Source organism: Diplotaxodon limnothrissa, linkage group LG8 (genome assembly GCF_057381915.1).
Source record: "Diplotaxodon limnothrissa isolate DT_005_m linkage group LG8, D_limnothrissa_male_GT1.1, whole genome shotgun sequence".
NCBI classification, from domain to species: domain Eukaryota; kingdom Metazoa; phylum Chordata; class Actinopteri; order Cichliformes; family Cichlidae; genus Diplotaxodon; species Diplotaxodon limnothrissa.
The window spans coordinates 27,893,522-27,913,045 of record NC_140603.1 but is presented as its reverse complement, the minus strand read 5'-3'; the positions used below and the strand labels follow the sequence as shown (position 1 = coordinate 27,913,045).

General features: G+C 40.4%; 1 protein-coding gene across 3 annotated transcripts; it reads right to left on the bottom strand.

Moving 5' to 3' along the window:
* Positions 1-129: 129 nt before the first annotated feature.
* On the bottom strand, positions 130-11,636 carry calcoco2 (calcium binding and coiled-coil domain 2). 3 transcript variants are annotated; one of them, XM_085361599.1, is made up of 15 exons: positions 11,574-11,636; positions 10,886-11,069; positions 10,694-10,796; positions 9,893-10,053; positions 5,024-5,149; positions 4,788-4,913; positions 4,620-4,712; positions 3,717-3,814; positions 3,572-3,641; positions 3,111-3,275; positions 2,818-3,006; positions 2,143-2,280; positions 1,918-2,047; positions 1,531-1,547; positions 130-1,232 (listed from the first exon to the last, which is right to left on the bottom strand). In XM_085361599.1, exons 2-15 carry the CDS (start codon positions 11,054-11,056, stop codon positions 1,077-1,079), a joined length of 1,743 nt encoding a protein of 580 aa, XP_085217725.1. In that variant the 5' UTR covers positions 11,057-11,069; positions 11,574-11,636; the 3' UTR covers positions 130-1,076. The 3 variants fall into 3 exon arrangements, with proteins under 3 accessions (XP_085217725.1, XP_085217723.1, XP_085217726.1); XM_085361597.1 differs by having other exon boundaries at positions 11,557-11,630; XM_085361600.1 differs by lacking the exon at positions 11,574-11,636 and adding an exon at positions 11,224-11,367.
* Between the last annotated feature and the right edge of the window lie 7,888 nt (positions 11,637-19,524).

The window sequence follows — 19,524 nt, the reverse complement described above, 5'->3', positions numbered from 1 at the left end:
CAAAAGTAAAAACTTTAAAACTGACTTTCAATGTGAGAAACTAAAGACTACTAAGATTGAGACAAAGATGGGATCTTAAACTGCTAGTGGGGTCATTTTTTTTAAGATTATATCACATCCTGCTTGTGCTGGAAAGAAAAACAGCTTTTGTTTTTTTTTTTGTTTTTTAAATCCTCCCCGATGATGTTCAGGTCAGGTAAACTAAGGTTTTATCATCTCTTCAGCAAATATGACAGAGTGGAGTCTTTATCTTAACTATACTTCTTCCGTTATACATGACTGATAATCTTTCCTGATTTCAGAAACTTAGGAGAACAAAAACAACATACTCTGATAGCACAATGTTAGGGTGACCACCAATGAGACCACTATCTGCCTCGAGGCTTCTGCAGCAGTGAAGCATCACATTATGATTACTGATTAGAGGACCGTTACAATACAGTTAAAGCCTATAATATTAAGAAACTTGAATTTCCACACAACTTTCCAATTTCTTCACCAAACCAGTGCCTGTGGAAAAACTTAAGAAAAGTGGGGGGAGAAGTAGACTCAAATTTGTGGTGCGAAACATTACATGTTTTGCATGTGGCAGGGGTTCAACATCAGTGTTTGTGTCCCTAAATATCTCCCATATTCATAATGTTTAGGATTTATTCACTAACCAGCCTTTAAATTCATGTGAAACCACCACGGGTGTGTCTTTATAACGCGTGTGTGTGTGTGTGTGAATTTTTCAGCGTGCATTCAGAAGTTTGCATGTCCTAAGTAGGTTTTAATGAGGCGTTTGACTGTAGTCTAGTTTAACTGACTTGTTTGACACTTCGTGTGTTAATACCAGCAGCAGAGCCAAATATCTGTGTGTGTGCGCATGTGCCAAAATGTAAGCAGAGAAGTTGTGCCGTCTACTTTTACGTTTTTATATTTAAATGCAATAACATAGGCCGCGAAGGATTATGTAACACAGGCAGGTTTCCAGTGTCTGCAGGCCAACATGTTGAAGCCAAGAAGTTACTTTTAAATGTATAACCACCCATCTCTTAAGACTTATTCAAACCACGCTGCTGCCGCTCTCTCTCCTAATGGCTGTAGACGTGATCTTCAAACGTGGCCTGGTCCATGTCGTCACAGATCATCGTGCAGAAGGGGCAGACGCGGTGACACTGCTCGTGCTGATCCAGTTCGTCCTGGGTGATGCCGGGGAAGCTCTCGCGGCAGTGACGACACACCAGCGACTGAAATGGAGACGGCAGCACATCAGGGGTCGTAATGGAATAGCGAGCGGATTAAGTTTTAAATCCGCTTCAAAAATAAACCCTAAACAGCCGAGTCACTCGAGGGAGGGGCGCTTTTCTCATTAATGTGTTTTGGAGGGGAGAGATGCCACGGGAGTCACTCTGTGGCAGCTTTAGTCAAGATATCTGCACCAAGGCTATCAGGAAAAAATAAATCCTAAACCAAAACCACTGTAGGTGTGAAGCTGGACTGAATTAAATATAAAAACTTAAATAAAAAGGAAAGTATTTGACTCACCTCCTCGTCCTCTGGTCCTGCAATGAGACAGAAGAAAAGCAGTGAGCGCCATATAAGGGGAATTTTTCACCTACACAGTGATACGAATCTTTAAATGAAAGCACGTTACAGGCATGAAATAAGTGCAGTTTTGCAAGATTGTTAAGAACTGCAACCAAAACAGAGTTTCATGATTTCATGCACACATGTCCTGTACACATGAAATTTTGAGTGCTTGGAAATGCTCGACAATTAACAGGAAGAACCACACTCCAAGTCGCCCCTCAGTACTTAGAGGGGCTGTAACATCAAGGTAAAAGTTTGTGTAAATAGCTAAATATACTAAATTTAGTATTTTCTTCAGATTTGGTAGGTTTTAGACAGTACATGTGTGAGACAGTTTCCCACCTATGGTTTCATAAACGTGGGTTGAAGCAGGTGGTGCGTCGTCATCTGGCTGCAAGTACAAAGGTTCTGCAGGAGTCGTAGGGGGTTCTGTGTAAAGTCTGCGCAGGTCCTGAATAGTTTCTTTGAGAGTCTGGCAAAATAAACACAGTTGAGGTGTCAACATTTTTTTTAAAGTGATTCTGAGTCTGAACATCTACCGAGTAGAGCCAGCGTTATTGTGTGTACCTGGTTTTCTCGAGCAAGCTCCTCCTTCTCTTGTGTCAGGAGTGTGAGCTGATTGTCTTTCCGATTTATGGTCGACTCCCTTTCATCTATGGCGATGTTCTTATCTGCCAACACTTCATTAACTTCAAGGATTTGCAGCTGAAAAATCAAAGAAAACCAAGTTCAATTTTCAGAAACGTCCAACAGACAAACTGCAGGTCAAAAATTCCAAAATGATAATAAACCACAGAATTAAAACACCTTAAGTCTAAAGAATTTCCAGCCTGTGTCGAACCCGCTGAGAACTTTAATGAGGTCCAATCCAAAGGTGTCATATAGAGTCAAGTTCAGGGGCTCTTGGGGTTTGATATTTGCACATTTCTCACAAAGTATCAGATCAGCTAAATATTAAAAAAATAATAAGCTGAATTTTTAGTCTGTACCTTTATATTATATCATGAGTTTAGGCACTTAATTTCATGCACTCTGGACAGTAGCTCAGAGTTCAATATGCACATGATAAATATAGCATCATTTAATTTTCTCAGCTTTTCTTCTGTTTTTATTTAGTTATATTTATTTTAATGATTATCAGCTGATTTTTCTTGCTTGTTCTGATTTAGGTGGAGCTTGAGCAGGAAAAAAGAAAACCCAAAACAGATAAGAATTAAATCTTAAAATTTCACATCGATTCACCTCAAATTTGCTGCTCTTCCGTTTTTCGCCATCCAATGCTTTGCACACGCTCTCCAGCTGATCCCGGATTTGTTGCATCTCCGCCTCCAAATACTCATTACGTCTCTTGGCATTTCTGGTCTCCTCCTTTTCAGCTGCCAGCTTGGCCTGAGTCTCCTGTAGCTGTCTGGTAAGAGTCTGACACTGAAACTAAGAAGGAGACGCATCTTTAAGACATGAAATTAGGTACTTTTTAGGAGGTTACGATCCCCCTTTTTTTTTTTTTTTTTTTTTTTTTTTAAACCTGTTCGCACCTTTAGGTCATCCGAAGGGCTCTGCTGAGTCTCCTGCACTGAAAGCCTCCTCTGTAAGTCCTGGTTCTCTCTCTGCATTTTGTCCACGTTGTAGGTGAGGCTCTGCAGTCTTTGCAGCTCTGCAGCGAGCCTCTCTTTCTCTTTCCTGCTGCTCTGAAGGTCCACCTGCCAGCATGCAATATATATTTTTGTATTTTTCTGGTTCCAAATAAATGACAACTGAATGAATGAACTCTCAGGCCAGCCCATTTAAAATGATCACAGCAGTACATAAAGTTAACTAAATGGTAAAATGGTAAATGGCCTGTATTTATATAGCGCTTTACTAGTCCCTAAGGACCCCAAAGCGCTTTACATATCCAGTCATCCACCCATTCACACACACATTCACACACTGGTGATAGCAAGCTACATTGTAGCCACAGCCACCCTGGGGCGCACTGACAGAGGTAAAGATTTACCTCGATGAGCTGGATGCCGTCCTTTGCTTTAAACAGCTCCCGTTCACCTTCTCTGACCTTTGCATTCAGCCTAAAACGCACAGATTTGAGCATCAGTAAGCAGATGCGTTCTAAAAGTTTTGGTTTGAAGTAGAAAATGACTCACTTGGAGATCTCCTCACTCTGGGCCTCAATCGCCTCCTTCAGCTTCTCACGCTCGTCTTTCAGCTGGTTGATCTTCTGCACAGCTCGATCGTATTTCTCCTGTAAAACAAGGAAGAGGTTTGTGGTGTGGGTGTGGTCTCTGGCCAGCTGCAGAGGAGGGGTGACGCAGTGAGCTCCCGGGGCGGCGCAGGGGCGGGGTGAACAGGTGTGCTGGGATCTGACAGTTATTGTGTCTCTTTATATGTTGGCAATGACAGTCGGAGGAGGGAAGCGGACGTGACAGCAGAGAGAGAGCGGGAGTGTCTATGTCCCAGTAAAAACCACAGTATTAAATAAAAGTTCTGCTGTCATCATATTCGCTCCAGCTTATGTTTCTTGGATCCAACGTTACAAGGTTACTGTAAGATTCAGATCAGCAGTCATAGGAGAAGGGTTCACTTGACATGTGAAACTGAGATTGAAAATGATGAAAATGGGAAAAAAGGAAAGAAAAACAACAATTTTACAAAACTATGACTGTGGTATCAAGATTTTTTATATCTGCCATTAGAGTGAAGTGTGGCAGTTTAAAAAAAAAAAAAAAAAAAAAGTTTGTTTGCACAAACACGGCTTGCATTGAGCAAACTGGCTCTACAGACTTCTTTATTTACTTTAAATTTAACCGGGAAATCACACTGAGACCTTTACAACTCAAAGCATATTAAAAATGCAACATAAACATCAAATATTACAGCTTATCACTTCAAATCCAGCATAACGCGATTTTCCTTTCAGCACTTTGGGAGCTGGACAGTGGATTAGTCCACATACAGCCCAGAACCAAACATCGGTGGTGTTCAAAGCTCCCACTTAACAAAGCTCACTTACTTTAGACCGTCTAACAGTGAGACAGAATCCATCTTACCTCGCTCGTTCTCGATGAACTCCGCTCCCTCCTCTCAGTGACGCTGTCCTGCTGTATCTCCATCTGCTTCGTCATCTGGATCACCATCTCCTCCTAACGTCAAACATAAGTTTTTACACAGATGTCAAAGTGCTGAATTTAGATGTAAAATGTCAAGCGAGGGCAAACCTTCAAGCTGTCATTTTCTTTCAGCTGCTGCTGCAAAGAGCTTCTCAGGTTTTTAATCTGTTGCTTGGTTTGATCCAGTTCAGTGGCCAGTTCGGCGTTTTCTTTCTCTTTTTGCTCATTCTGCCCCTGTGAGAGAATCAATAACACTGAGTCAGCTTACCAAAGTTCAGCTTACACTTTACTATTTTCTCTGTTGCACAAGACAAATGGCAGAGTGGAAAATAAGATAAGTGGACCTTTAAGCCGGCAGCTTGCTGCTGCTCCCTCAGCAGAGCACTCTTCAAGGTTTCATTTTCAGCTCTTATCTGATCCAGCTCTTTCTGCATTTCAGCTTTTTCGCGTAAGCTCTGCTCAACTTGGTCCTGGAAAAAGGAAAAACCAAATATGTCAATAAAAAGCTCTGTTTACTTTTCAGACACTGCGACCTGCTCTCATGTGTTATTGAAGAGACAAAAGTCAGAAGCAAGCACTGCATTTAACCCCTCTGAAGTATTAGAAGTATAATGGCGAGCAAAGACCTCTCAGGGATCACAGATACTTTTTTTTGGCTAAAAAACAAACATCTTCAGAAGCTCTTCAATAGCCCAGATGCTCACTGACACGTGACTGCGAACAGTGTTTGTGATCTATTACGCTCACTGCAGAACTAAGCACTAAAGACCTAACCCTCTACGGACACTGAAAACAGTGGAATAAAATATTACAGAATCTGACAAAGTATAAAGACTGAATGTACACAGGGTTGAAAGGGGTGCAGGTGGAGATAAGGTGGGGAAGACGCTCACACAGGCAAGAATTCAGACAGGCAAAGATGAGACTTGGGGTAGGGGAAAACAAACAAACAAACAAAAAAACCACAACATCAAGGAATTAGGGGAAAAGACAAGTCAATTCACAGGAGGAAAGCAAGGCAAAACAATCATCAAAATAGACCGGAAGTGGAGTGAAGACAGGGGATACAGAGACAAAACAGAGGTGGACAAAGTCAAGAAAACCCTTCAAACAGCAGGAAAATGTGAACACATGAAAATATGAACACATGAAAAGGTCTAGGGGATGAGGGGAAGTAACAAAAAGGTTGAAAAAGGAGAGAAAGAGGTAAAACGGTTAAATTAAAAGGTTTTATTAACATTCCAACAAAACTCAGAGATGGTCAAGCTGCTGTCACCATTAAAAAAAAAAAAAAGAAAAAGTAAACACAACTCAGTAGTTGGTCAAAACCCTGAAAAAATTAAGCAAAACAGAAGGTTAATCACCAAACCCACTCCTCTTCACTGAGCAGGAGTCAAGCCACACACACACACACACACACACACACACACACACCTTAAATCAAAGCCTGATAACTTTTATTCTCCGACTCCTTTTGCAATAACTTAATAAGATCCAGTTTCATTTTCGGACCAGTTGTCTCCTCTCTACCTTATACTTCCAACACTGCAAAACAACATGTGCTAAAGTTTCCTCCTCTCCACAATAACCACATTTCCCTGAATTATGTTTCCCTATCAACAATAGTGTAGAATTCAATCCTGTATGTCCAAATCTCATTCTTGACACCACCTCCTCCTCCTCCTCCTCCTCTCGCCTACTCCGTCCTGTGGCTCTCCTTTCTCCTACCCCCCTTGGAATTTTATAGAACCACCTTCCCCTCTTTTCTTCTTTGTTTTTGCCATCTAGCCCTCATTTCTAACTTTAAAATACTCTTAATCCGCTTGAACAAAACTCACCGCCAGATGATCTATCCTATGATAAGTGGCTTCCTTTGCCAACCTATCTGCTTCTTCATTCCCCCTCGCCCCATAGTGAGCCGGGACCCATACAAACACTACTAACAGACCCATCATATGTATTCTGAAAAGACTTTGCCGAATCTCTATTAAAATATCTGATCGACCTTCTGAATGACCGCTCTATGGACTGACCAAGGATGCTCTTGAATCTGAACAAATAATTGCTTTCAGTGGCCTCATCTCTTCCGCCCACTGAACCGCTAATAGAATTGCTATCATTTCTCCTGTAAACACAGACAAGCCATCATTTATTCTCTTCCCAATTTCTACCATAAAATCCAGAATCACCACTTCTACCCCCACTTGACTAGCTGGATTCGCATCTGTATATACTTGCACATACCCATAATACTGTTCAATGTAACCCTGAACTGAATGGGAGTACAGACCACCTGCCTATCCTTACTCTTCTTGTCCAATAATACAAAATCTACTACTGCTTCAGGAAGTATCCATGGAGGGATTGCAGGCCACGGCACTCGTTGACATGACTAACTGATCCAAATTAAATTCTCTAGCTCTCTCCCCCCCCCCACCCATCCAAAGCTCTTTAATTCCCTCCTTTCTCCCAGCAAGGTTTAAATACTTCTAGTGTAGGGTGATCCTGCCCCTGTAAATTTGCCCAATAATTCAATCTAAGATGTTCTCTCCTCAATCCTAGTGGCATCTCCCCCATCTCCATCTGCAAGGCTACAGTAGGCGTTGTTTTAAATGCCCCTGTACAAAGTCTTAACACCTGATACCAAATAACATCTGATTTCCCAAGAGTAGTGTCTGCTACCGAATTACATGCCACACAACCACAATCTAACATTGACCTCACCAACCCAGTGTATATGGCCCCCAAGGATTCGCTATTCGCTTCCCAATCCCTCCAAACTAAACACCTCAAAATATTTTAAACTTTTACACTTACCCACCAATTCCTGAATGTGTGCACCCCAAGTTACCCTCCCAGCCAACCACAAACCCAGAAACTTAAACTTCCTCACTCTTTCTAATTCCACGCCATATAGCTTCACCCAACTTCCTCACTAACCCCTTTGAAGCCCCACTTATACGACCACTCTTCAACTTTACCAACTGCTTCCTGCAGCTTCTTTACAATAAATTCTACATTCCTCTCTCTCCTCCATAAGGCTCCATCAAAAAGTGAACATCCCACCCCACGCTCTATATCATTAAACACATCATGAATCATTAGAGAAAATAACAAGGGACTCACTATGCTCCCTGAGGAGTCCCATTCTCTACAGAAAACCTCTCCTGAATAACTCTGTCATGTGAAGGCTGTGTGCAGGCAGGAAAAAGACCCAAAATCCAGACTCACGGAAACAAAAGGTGAACTTAAATACAGATTTAATGCTGGACGGCAAAACAAAAAACTGGCTGAACTAGAATACAAAATAAACTAATGCGGCAGCCTGGGAAACAGACCATACAGTACAATATGATGGTAGATTGCGACACTGACACAGAAACACAGGGCTTAAATACACAGAGGAGGCAATCAAAAGATGAGAGACAGGAGGGAAACACAGCTGGGACAAAACAGGGCTGACGAGACAAAGGAAGCAAAACTAGACGCATTAACATGAGATACGGACTTTCAAAGTAAAACAGGAAACACAGACTGAACTTATAGACACAGACTCACAAGCAGGCACTGTAACAGAGACGTGGGGCAGGCACAGACACTGACTGGACACAGAACAGATGGAGTATGGAACCAAACTTAAGAACTACAAAATCACACACCAAGAAGAACTGGGGGAAAAAATAGAAATGTAAAACAGAAACCAAATCCTTCACAAAAATAAACTAAGAAGAGAACACAAATAAAGGGTACAAAACAGAAACCACTGGGTCAAAGACCCAGGAACCCTAACACTTTCCAATTCTCACTTGTATTTGCGTACCCTTTAAAAAAATCCAAAATCCACCTATACATCCACCCCCTAACACCCAATTTATGGATTTTAATTAACAAACCTTCTCTCCACATCATATCATTAGCTTTCTCCATATTGAAAAACACTGCCACCGCACACACTTTATTTATCTGAGCCCTCCTAATTTCATGCTCCAAACACAATACTGGATCCATAGTACTTCTCCCTCTTCTAAATCCACTTTGATAGTTAGATAAATCCTCTACTTTCTACATAATATATTAATCTTACATTTATCATTCTCTCTATAACTTTACATATATGTGATGGTAAAGCTATCGGTCTATAGTTACCTGGCTTGGTTCTGGCCTAGAGCTCACCTATCCCTGGCCTTAAGTACCTCTAACTGCTGATGGGAGTCAGCTGTACCAAACGGACGGCACCTAGGCAGGGGGGCGAGAGACCACACCCACTCCAGGACAATGTCAGGAAGAGACCCTGCTAGGGCCGTAAGTCTTTTTAAAGGCTTTGTTATTAGAATGTATAACTTGTTTTTACCAGCTTAGACAGCAAAGCTTGTAATGCTTTCACTTTGAGTCTGTGTATGCATCATCATAACAAAGCACCTACTGCAGCAGAAAATGCCACAGAACTGGTTTAAATACTTCTGACGCGTTCATACTGCACGTTGGGCGTCTGTGGCTGGATTTTGTCAGTGTGACGGCGTTCCAGATGAGTCTTTTACATTTGTGAGGCTATGAAGGCGCTTTGAAGCTTGAAGAAGTAATTTGAAAGGTGGCGAGTGTATGTGGGCAAAAGGCTTTCTTTTTTTCATGCCGTTTTAAATTTTTGATTCATTAACGTGGCATATGAGGCGTCTTTATTTGCTGTACAGTCACAAAACTGAGCTCCATATTTTAAGATGGTTTTAAGGTGGTCCTGTTTTTTTTGTCTTGCAGCTTCATTTCTGGATGTCAGAAAACTTCCTACAGCTTAGTTACTCCAAATATAGGTACTTTTAGCTTTGTTATTTCCCACAGCAGATGGATTCACAAAGATTTGGAATAGCACTTGTGAACCTCTGAGGCTGTAAACCTCTTTTATTTGGCCTTACATACCTGACCTGCAGCTAGGAAATTAAAACAGGCCCTTCAACATCAAGCTCCGCCCACCATCTGGGTGTGATCTGTAACTCTGAGCTTTGCTTTGACATACATATCAACAAGGTGACGTTGCCATGCTTTCACCAAGTGAAAAATATTGCACAATTTATGCATCTTTTTCCTTGTCGTCATCTGCTGTAATACCCTCTAATCAGAGTCTCGAAACCTATCTCCAGCTTGTTCAACACCACATCACTCCTCACTACATTATCCTGGCTACCCTGCCGCTTCCTTTATGTCAGGTTTAAATCACTTACCTGTGTTGTGATAACCAGCAGGTCGTCGTCTGGGCTGATCTCCAGGCTTTGCTCCGCAGGGCTTCTGAAACAGAAAGGAGTGCTGGCTCCTCGTACCTGACCGGTGCTGTCGACGTAGCAGAACTGGTAGAACTCGATCTCATCTTTGGGCAGGTAGTAATCTGAAGGAAACGGATAACGAGATCTTGATGTCATGATGACTCAAAAATTCTCACTGCTCTTTGAAACGTTTATTATTTTGTTTCTCAATCAATAAAATGCTAAAAAATGTAAACAGATCCATATTACATTTTAAACTCCCCCAATAAACTGAACACACAAAAACCCTGAAGATGCCAGAATGATAGATTTGTTTTTACATGTTCTTGTAAAATTGGCTAAAAATGGTTTCTGATTGACAAGTTCAAAAAAAATCTAATATCAAGAAAAGTTTTATTATGAAAATAAGGCTCTCTAAAAGCTTAGATTTTGGTTATATAACATATTGACTTTCTTGTGTGCAAAACATGGGGTACTTTCACCTCTTTGAGTCATAAAATATGTGGATACTTTATTGTAAATCTGAAAAACCAGTGATGGATTGTTTGAGCTTCTGCCATTTTAACTGGACAAAAAAGAAAAATAGGATTCTGTGGGTGAAACCTGGATATAATCATATCTGTCTGTGCAGATCATTGACACAGCAGCTCAGGAAAAACAGATTTAATCCTAAACTGTTTGCATTTAAGACACAACTAGGGTGTACACTACAAACACAGCCAAACACATTCACCTGGAAACAGAAGTGAAAGCATTTCTTACCCTTAAAGAAAGCTTGCCTTGTCACTGTCTGTTCCCCAACTACATCTATACATGGTTCCACCCACACAAAGGTATGATAATCCTTTGTTGTGGTCCACCCCACCTGGAAAAGGGTAGAAAAGCTTAAGAAGGACATTCTTTGATTTAACATTTATAAAAAAAAAAGTTGAGGATTTAATTGATCCAACCCACCTTAAAGATGCCCACCCAGTCCCTAGGGTTGGGCTGGAAGGCCGCAGTGAGGGTGTAGCTGCAGGTGACGTGGGTGGACGGTGGGTATGACTGAGGGATGTCGATGAACACCACCTGGGAGAAGGTGCGCGCCAAGTGGTCTGCTACCTCTGTAGCAGTGTTGCTCTCCATGCTGAGATGCACTCTGCCAGAAAACATATAAAGGTCGATGATGAAACATTTCAGGACGCTGACAGATGAGAACAGGTACAGCAAGATCTCGGTGTCAGGACAGAAAGCAGCAGCGGTGTTACAGGCCTCCTCCTGATGTTGTTGCTTATTTGCTTTTGCGCACTTACCATTGTTCTATTCTTTGACTGCTTACGCTCCAAAAACGATCTGAAAATCAACTTTCCTACAACTAAAATGACTTAAATGCTATTTTTAAGACATCCCCCTTGTCAGCCGATGACCTCAAATGTGTTTTATAAACTTTTGAAGGCCGTAAACTCACGATAGATCATTAAAAAAAAAGAAAAAAAGAAGAAGAAATCGAAAGCAAAACAGCCTAAAAGACCGCACCCTGGACTTAACCGACGTCTTCCACGCATACAAGATAAAAACTACAACAGAAACTCTTCTAATAATCCTAAAATCGCAGTCAGATGTTCGGCTAAACACATGAAACTCACATATTTTCTGTCAGTACCTCGCTCCGACGTCTGCTGCTCAGGGAACTACCAGCTGAGTGCTGCCTTCACATGCTCGTCGGATATTTGTTTTGCATGCACGTAAACGTTACAAACCTCAGTGACGCAGAAGGGGCTTTTTTCGGGCATGTCACGTAAGAGCTGAAAACAATCTTTTAAAACCTCATGCCTGGGGGGGAAACTCAGAAAAACTTTTAAAGCTCTTTGCAGATGTCAGATATGAATGATTATGTTATATTTGTGTAGTCCTGAGAACCTGAATAGTGCTTTAAAAAAAACAACATTTATTTAAACAATACATTTTAAACATTGTTTTAACCCTTCCCTTCAGTTTTTCATATTTTGTAATTTGTACCTCCTCCAGGCTTTCTGAAGGTCGTTCAAATTGGATGCTTTTGCCCCGATTTTAGTCCAGTCCTCGTACTTGATCATTCCTCATTTAGAGGAATGTTTTGTTTATTAACCCACTTAACACTGACCTATAACTCATTCAAGCTTGAAAGAAGCATGTAGCTGAAGTGATGAAACCATGTTGTCTACACATAACAGAAAACTGAGCAAAGAACCAATTTTAAACTGTATCTTTAGGCACTTTGTTACCATCGCAGAAACACATAATTTCTTGATATTTCTTTAGTGTGAGCTATGAAAAATACCAAAGATAACACAGTTTAACAGGTGTAAAATAGTACTTGTGCATCGACAAGATGCATATCTTATTGTAGTTTTCTCTATGTCCCTTAATTTGAGGAACGTGGAAAAGTGGAGGGTAAAGGAGACATAGCAGGTCTACACAAAAAAGATCTTTCTGACCTTTCAGTTGATTCATCTACTATTTACCGAATCCTCATCAGAAATGGTCTCAGTGTAAGGATGGCTGTCAAGAAGTCGTGCTTAATAAAGGGAAAGTGGGAGGAAGGGCAGAGGCATGCCAAATTACACCAGAGCTGGACTGAAATTCAGTGTTGACAGGTCTGATGAATCTGAACTTGAAATTAATGGACACAACCATTTGTAATACACAGTGGATGCTCTGTCATGGTTTGGCGGTGGTGTTGGGATTTTGTCATCATTGTTGGAATTATGAATGCAAAGAAACAAGGTCAGATTTTGACTCACCATACAATACCATCTGGAAAGTGTCTGATTGGCAATAGTTTTATTTTTCAGCATGTCAATGGTCCCAAACACACAGCCAATGCAGTAAGACCATACAAGGAATGAAAAAAAAAAATCACAGAGTGGAACACCATCACTCATGGACTGGCCTCCATGATTCATGGCGCCCGGACCTCAGCATTATTGAAGCAGTGTGTGATCATTCCAACAGAGAACAGAGCTAAAGGCAGCCAACATCCAAAGAAGAGCGTTGAATGTCCTTCAAGACATCTCGAAAAATATTCCTGAAGACTCCTTAAAGAAATTACAAGAAAGCTGCATAAGTGTGTCAAACTGTGTGTGTATGTATGTATGTATAAATATAAATAAGTTATTCTTTTATAAGGTTGCAAGTTAAGATGAATAAAAACTACGGGCAGAATGCAATAAAATTCAAAATACAAAACTACCGAAACAGTAAGACATAACTTATAGTCAGTATGCACAAAGGCTTGGACCTCTTGTTTCAGATTATCTGTGAAGGCATTCTAATGATGGCTGCATCTTGGGAAATGTAGTCCAATTTTAACACTTTGCTTACAACTAGAGATGGAAACACAAGAGGGAGCCAGGCTCTTTTTCTGTAGTTATGACTTTAAAACCTGCAAGACTCCCAACATTTTTTACTAGCTCTTGTCATACTTTTTTTTAAGAATTCAGTGGGTTTTCTTTTTAGCTTTTGCCACACTGAAATGTCTGTCTTTTACAAAATAACATCTCCTTCAAAATCCTTTTTTGCACATCTCTTTTTAAAAAACAATTTATTCGCTTTGAATACCTAAAACGATTAGGAATATACCGAAAATCTTCTATTATGTATTGTGACTGAAAACTTTTCTCTGAGTTCTGCAATAAAAACAACAACAAAAGAAAGCAAAACAAAGATTCCCAGTATTTCACGCATGGGATACGTGGTGCACCTGTTGATGCAGTTTTCCTCATCGGTGAAACAAACAACCAATCAGAAACGAGAACTCTCACACCCCGACTTGTGATTGGCTAAAAGTCTTAACAGGGTGTTCGTCTTCTTCTCGACTTCATTCATGTTTACATTTGTAGGTTATAGGGCTCCTCGGTCCTCCCAGCCAAGAGCACGACACGCCAGCAACATTAACAATACGGAAGGCTGCTCGTTTAGTGTTACTCACCGATAACAAGAGGATACCACATCCATCGGTAAATTCACATTTTGTTTCCTTTTTAAAGCTTTTTAAAGCTGACCGAGCTGGAGAGAGGTCGGCGTTCTGTTGCCATAGAAACAACACGTCTAGCGTCAAGCTGTGCGGTCAGTTTTCTTTGCTAGACGTTTGCTTGATTTTAAAAGCACAGATAAACTTCTTTTGTTTTTGTTTTTTACTGCACTGGGAGAAACACTCGCAACCTATCACTGAAATTTAAATTTAGAGACGTTTTTGCTTAAAAATGGCTTGAGGATGGCTCCGAAAAGAGAAGCTCTGTAAGTCTGTGCCTCCTTTCTGCGTGAGCTTATCTTCACATTTCAAGTTAGCACCTCAACACCGTGGGTAGCTTAAATTAGAGAATAAACTTGATAACATACAATACTGTACCTTAAAGAAAATGTCCACCAATGCATTTTCTTTTGAATACTTTTTACTTTTGAAAAAAAAAAATAATAATAATTTGCGCCCTTTGTTTCATGCTAACCTTCAAAAAATACTTTCTAAACGTTACTGTGCCCGATCCACGCTTCTTTGCTACAAGTATAATCTAGGTGACATTTGCCAGTGGCAGTGCAGCATTTAAATGGTAATTGAAGGAATCAAAATAGTTACATTTGATGTAATGAAGCAAAACAAAAATATCTGTATCTGCAAAAAGAAGCTAAAGAAGATGCAAAATTAACACAAACGACTAAAATTTAATTATAACTAAAAAAGAAACCACAACAAGATTAGACAGCCTAAAAGGAAGTGCAAAATAAACATAAATAGCTTCAAAGAGAACAGGAACTGACTAAAAGTTACAATAAAGAGTTTGGCGTGTACTTGGTCAAAATATATATAGTCCTTATCAAAGCCACATTACAAAAGTGCTTTACAGGAGCAGCATACTACAGCAAGCATTGTGGGGAAACAGTTTGAGGACTAATCAGCTGTATGAAAAATGTACAGAAATTGTTTAGGGAATAAAAGATGGAACTTAGAAAGAAGTGACTGGCTTTTTTGATTTGATTTTCAGATTGTTCCAGAGACTCTTACTCTCATTTAATACATAGGTCAAATCCAGCCCAGTGGATGGACATTGGTTTTTACTGAACATTGTGTGGGTTATTGCTAGTTTTGCAGGCCCTTTTACTGACAAACTGAAGTAATATGTTTCTGATAAGGAATCGCCCTAAAGCTTTTCATTGTGATAACAGCAGGCTGACTGAATATGGAAAAACTCTTTATCCTTTTTGTATTGTAAATGTATGGGCCATAATTTATGTATATGTATTTCTTTGGTTTTATTGATCCACTAAAATTGGTTCCATGTGGCAAACAAACAAACAAGCAGCTCGTCACCCCTGCATTAAACTATAATTTCCCATGAGGCTCACACACACACATATCAGTTAAATACCTTGAACAGCATGTGCAGTCACGACTCGTCAGTTCAGTCGCTTGAAGCTTAGCAGTAGATCTTTAAAGCATCATAACAAAGGCAGGACATAGATAAGTGAGTGTGGAAGGGAGTAAGATGTCAGCTGATTATTAATTAATGTTGATTGACTGATTAATCAAGGCGTCTGATCAGTGCCAGCTTGTAGCCTCACCAGATTTTGTGCTACTCTGTCACCTCATCATTATTGTCCAGGCCCGTTATGTCTAATTAAGACATGTTCAGTAGCAAGGTACAGTGTCGCGTTTCTACTTTTTATTCTTCTTTGCCAAATGTTTGGCCTACATCTTCTCTTCTGTCTTCATGCTCCGGCTGAAGGTGCTTCGTTTCAGCTTGGCCAGGAAGATCGATGTCCAGCCTGTTCACTTACACCACACACTGCTGCAGCTCTTTTCAGCACAGATTTAAATTTAACAAGTCGAGGCGTTGAAAAGCACTTCTCCTATTTCACCGAACAAATGTCAGGGATTATACCTCTCCACTTGCTCCCCACTAAGATCTCTCAATCTTTTCAGGAGGGATTAGGTTTTTTATTTTTTGTCCCCACTGTTTCTAATTGGTCACCAGATCCACTGCTTGAGTCAAACTAAGTAAGTCAATCTGAGCTGATGATACAAATCTGCTTTTTTTAAGGCTCCAGAGGTACAGAGATGTGGCTCACCTGTTTGCTTGTTGAGGAGTGTGGCAGTGTCTTACGAAGCTCTTGAAGCTGAGATCCGTGATTCAAAGAGGTGTGGACAAAGGGGGAGCAACACCCTCTAATATCGATGACTTCACCAGTGCAGGTAAGTAAGAACTTTATCAAAGGATGATGAGACACTATTGAGCTGTCAGTTTATCAGATACACTAGCATAGAACTGAAAACGGTCAAATGCAACAGGTTTTGAGTGCTAAAAGCCCAAATATTAGTTGTCATTCAACAGAACCACAAACTTCACCTTAGAAATGACAAAAACTCAGCAGATTGTGTCAAGATATGTCCAATCATAATCAGGAAAGGCAAACTGGGGCGGTAGATTGCCACTCTCAAGGCTTCAGGTCTATGTCAGGGTGACGGACAGAATCATATGTCCCTTGGACAATCCTTGGATTCACGATTGCAGTTTTGTCCCAGCCCTATCTCCTCTCAGGGCTGTCTGAGGGCACATAAGAGTTTGCCCAACCCATCTATGTGAGTTTTGTAGGAAAAGACATTCGACCACATGCCTCTTTGTGGGTTGTAGTTTTCATGAGGTATTCAACCCCTGTTCCACCACAGTAAGAGCTTGGTTTGGATTAAATAAATCAGACTCATTACTGTAGATGTTGGACTTCACCAGGGCTTCCCTTTTTCAACAATTCTGTTCATAATTTTAGGATAGAATAGGTGCAGCCAAAGGTTGGAGGGTCTTGGGGTTTTATACAACGATGTTCTGTTGGTTTCATAGAGCAACAACCTGCAGCTTGTGCTGGGGTGGTTTATGAATTGGCTGGGATGAGAATTAACACCTCCATGTGCTAACAGGATGGAGTGTCCACTACAGGGCTAGAAGGAGTTTATGCTTCCAGTAGAGGAGTTTAAGTATCTCAGGGTTTCGTTCACAAGCGAGAGGAGATGAAAGCAGGAAGCTGACAGATGGAATGACACATTTGCAGTAATACAGATAATGTACTGATCTTATGTGATAGAGAAAAGTCAGAACGTGAAAGCAAAGCTGTCGACTTACTGGTCAGTCAAGGTCTGGGTCGACACACGACATAGTGGAGAGATTATGTCTCTCAGCTGGCCAGGGGATTACTTGGTATCCCCTCAGGAGAGCTGGAGGAGGTGGCTAAGGAGAGGCAGGTCTGGGTCTTTGTTCAGTCTGCTGCCCTCATGACCTGGATAAGTGTCAAAGTGTCTGAAAATGGATGGATGGCTGGATGGATGCACACGTGAATTATCCCAATACTGCTGAATTAAACTGGGTTAGTTTGAGTTACCATTCACCACCGAAATCAGTCAAGTGACAGTTCCTCTTTGAATCTTTTTGAACTGTTAGCAGTTTGTAGACTTGGATTTATTAGCTTGTGCAAATGATATAGACTTAATTTTGCATTTTTAATTAATTGAACTGAATTGAATTTACTTTATTTAAACAACTTGATACAATTGAGAAAGGGTTTTGCAGCCTGGTGCATGTGTATATGTGAAAAAATCCATATGAAGTTGTATGTATGTTTTTTTTTCTATGTATACTTTTTCTCATTTGCATTGCATTACACCAGTGTCAAGTTTTAGACAATACAGTGTATCCCCTCTAAACAATGTGCTTAGTGCTGCATAGTTTTAGTAAGTGTTAGCGTTGCATGTCAAAGTTTTAGTCTGACATTTAGTCTGATGTTGTGTAGTGATAATTACCAGTTAAAGTCTCACTTTACTGGAGCATGCCATTGTTTGCTGAGGATTGGGGGCACGAAGGTGCTACTTATGTACCTGCTGTTGTTGAACACTGAAGGAGAGCCTTGGAGAAATCCTTCACGGGGCTGTAACTGAATCTGGGCTGAGGTCAGTGGGGTGTTTCAAGCCAGTGTAAAGCTCACAGTTCAGGGTCAGGATTATCCAGATCATTGGATCCGAGTGCTGTTACCTGGCACCGTAACCTCCCACTGTGTGTACCTGTGGTGTCCCTTTTTAATGCCACCAACCTGCAGTATTCTGTCACGATCATTACCAGGAGTTCACTTGAACTCACCTTGACCCTGTAAGACACCAGACAAGAGTCAGAGGCGAACGGCTGAGACGCTGCTGTGACAGTGACTCAGTTTAGGTCAGAATGCAGAAAGATGTTTACAGAAGAACACGTAAATAACCCGAGTTAAGACCTGTACATTGTCTTTGTGTATTTCACACAAAGCCACACTAATAGGATAGAATTATCCACGCTAAATGAATCGTATATTGTATACTGAGGACTAATTATAGACAACAGAGGTGTGTACTATGAACCAAGTTCAACATAGTAAGGCTTTCTTTTCATTGGCTTTCTTGACAAAAACAAGTCAGAGATAAGAGGTTATCAACAGTGTGTACTCCTCCTGACTGTTTCAAAATTGTGATTAAAGTCATAAAAACGACAATCCTTTTGCTATCAGGATGCGTCAGAACACTCTTCCTTGAAGAGATAAGCTTTTCAGAGTCAGTAAGTTTAAATCACCTCTGATTGTCTGATTTTAGTCTTATATTTTTAATCTTTATGTTTTGTAGTTTGTTTGTTTTTTTTAATATATGTGAATTGACATTTGGCTGTCTGGTTAAGTCTAAACTATCCTGCTTTCCGCTTCCTTCAAAGCAAGTTGTAAACCCCTTTAAATGTACTGCAGGAATAAAGTAAATTATTATTATTATTATTATTATTATTATCTTTTTTATTGTTATTTTAGATATAATGAAAAAACATTCAAAATGTTTGCTGATTGCTTTTAATTAGTAGTAGTAGTAGTAAATAATTTTCCTCTAAAAGTTATGTTTCTATGCAGCCTCTTTGCTTTTATTAAATTTCCCCCATATATCTCAGTTCAGGATTCTCTGAGTGCCATGTCTCTCTGCTTATACTTGCAGTGATACCTGCTACTTATATAAAATTACAAATAACTTGTGTGATGTTTATCTGGAAGAGTGTATTGGTGATCATTTCAGTGTGGTCATTTAGTAAAAGTGCTTTTAGGCTCGACAGTTTCCTGTCAAAAAACTTGATGATCAGGGTGATCGAGACAGCGAATGGTGCTTTGTGCTGCCTTTCTACTCCCAGTCGAAGGCAGGATGTTGTTGAGGAGATAAACTGTATAATATAAAAAGATAAATCTGTCACTTCAACAGGGAAAATGGGGAAGGGATACTACTAAAAGACAACATCTGAAGAATGAATAGACTGAGATATTTTCACTGGTGTCCATGTATTGCTTCCTTACACCACTTATGTGTATTTTTAATTTACGTTATAAAAAGCAGTAAAAGTAAAAAAGTGTCACACTTTAGCACTTCTGCTTGGTATTAGGATCATTTCCCCTCACTGTGGCTGTAGTATTACCCACTCCCTGTATCTGTACTGCCACAATAACCCTTGAATGCCGGCCTGTGACAGCACGCTGACAGCCAGAGCACTCACCTGATGAGAGAGATGGAAACAGAAACATGATTCCATGCGTGC

What these genes read in the sequence shown, in the direction of transcription:
- calcoco2 (XM_085361599.1), bottom strand. Translation starts at nt 11,056, where the DNA reads ATGGAGAGCAACACTGCTACAGAGGTAGCAGACCACTTGGCGCGCACC. An exon ending in AAGAAAATGACAGCTTGAAG is followed by an intron (nt 4,713 to 4,787) that starts GTTTGCCCTCGC and finishes GTTTGACGTTAG; the next exon opens with GAGGAGATGGTGATCCAGAT. An exon ending in GCCCTTCGGATGACCTAAAG is followed by an intron (nt 3,007 to 3,110) that starts GTGCGAACAGGT and finishes TCTCCTTCTTAG; the next exon opens with TTTCAGTGTCAGACTCTTAC.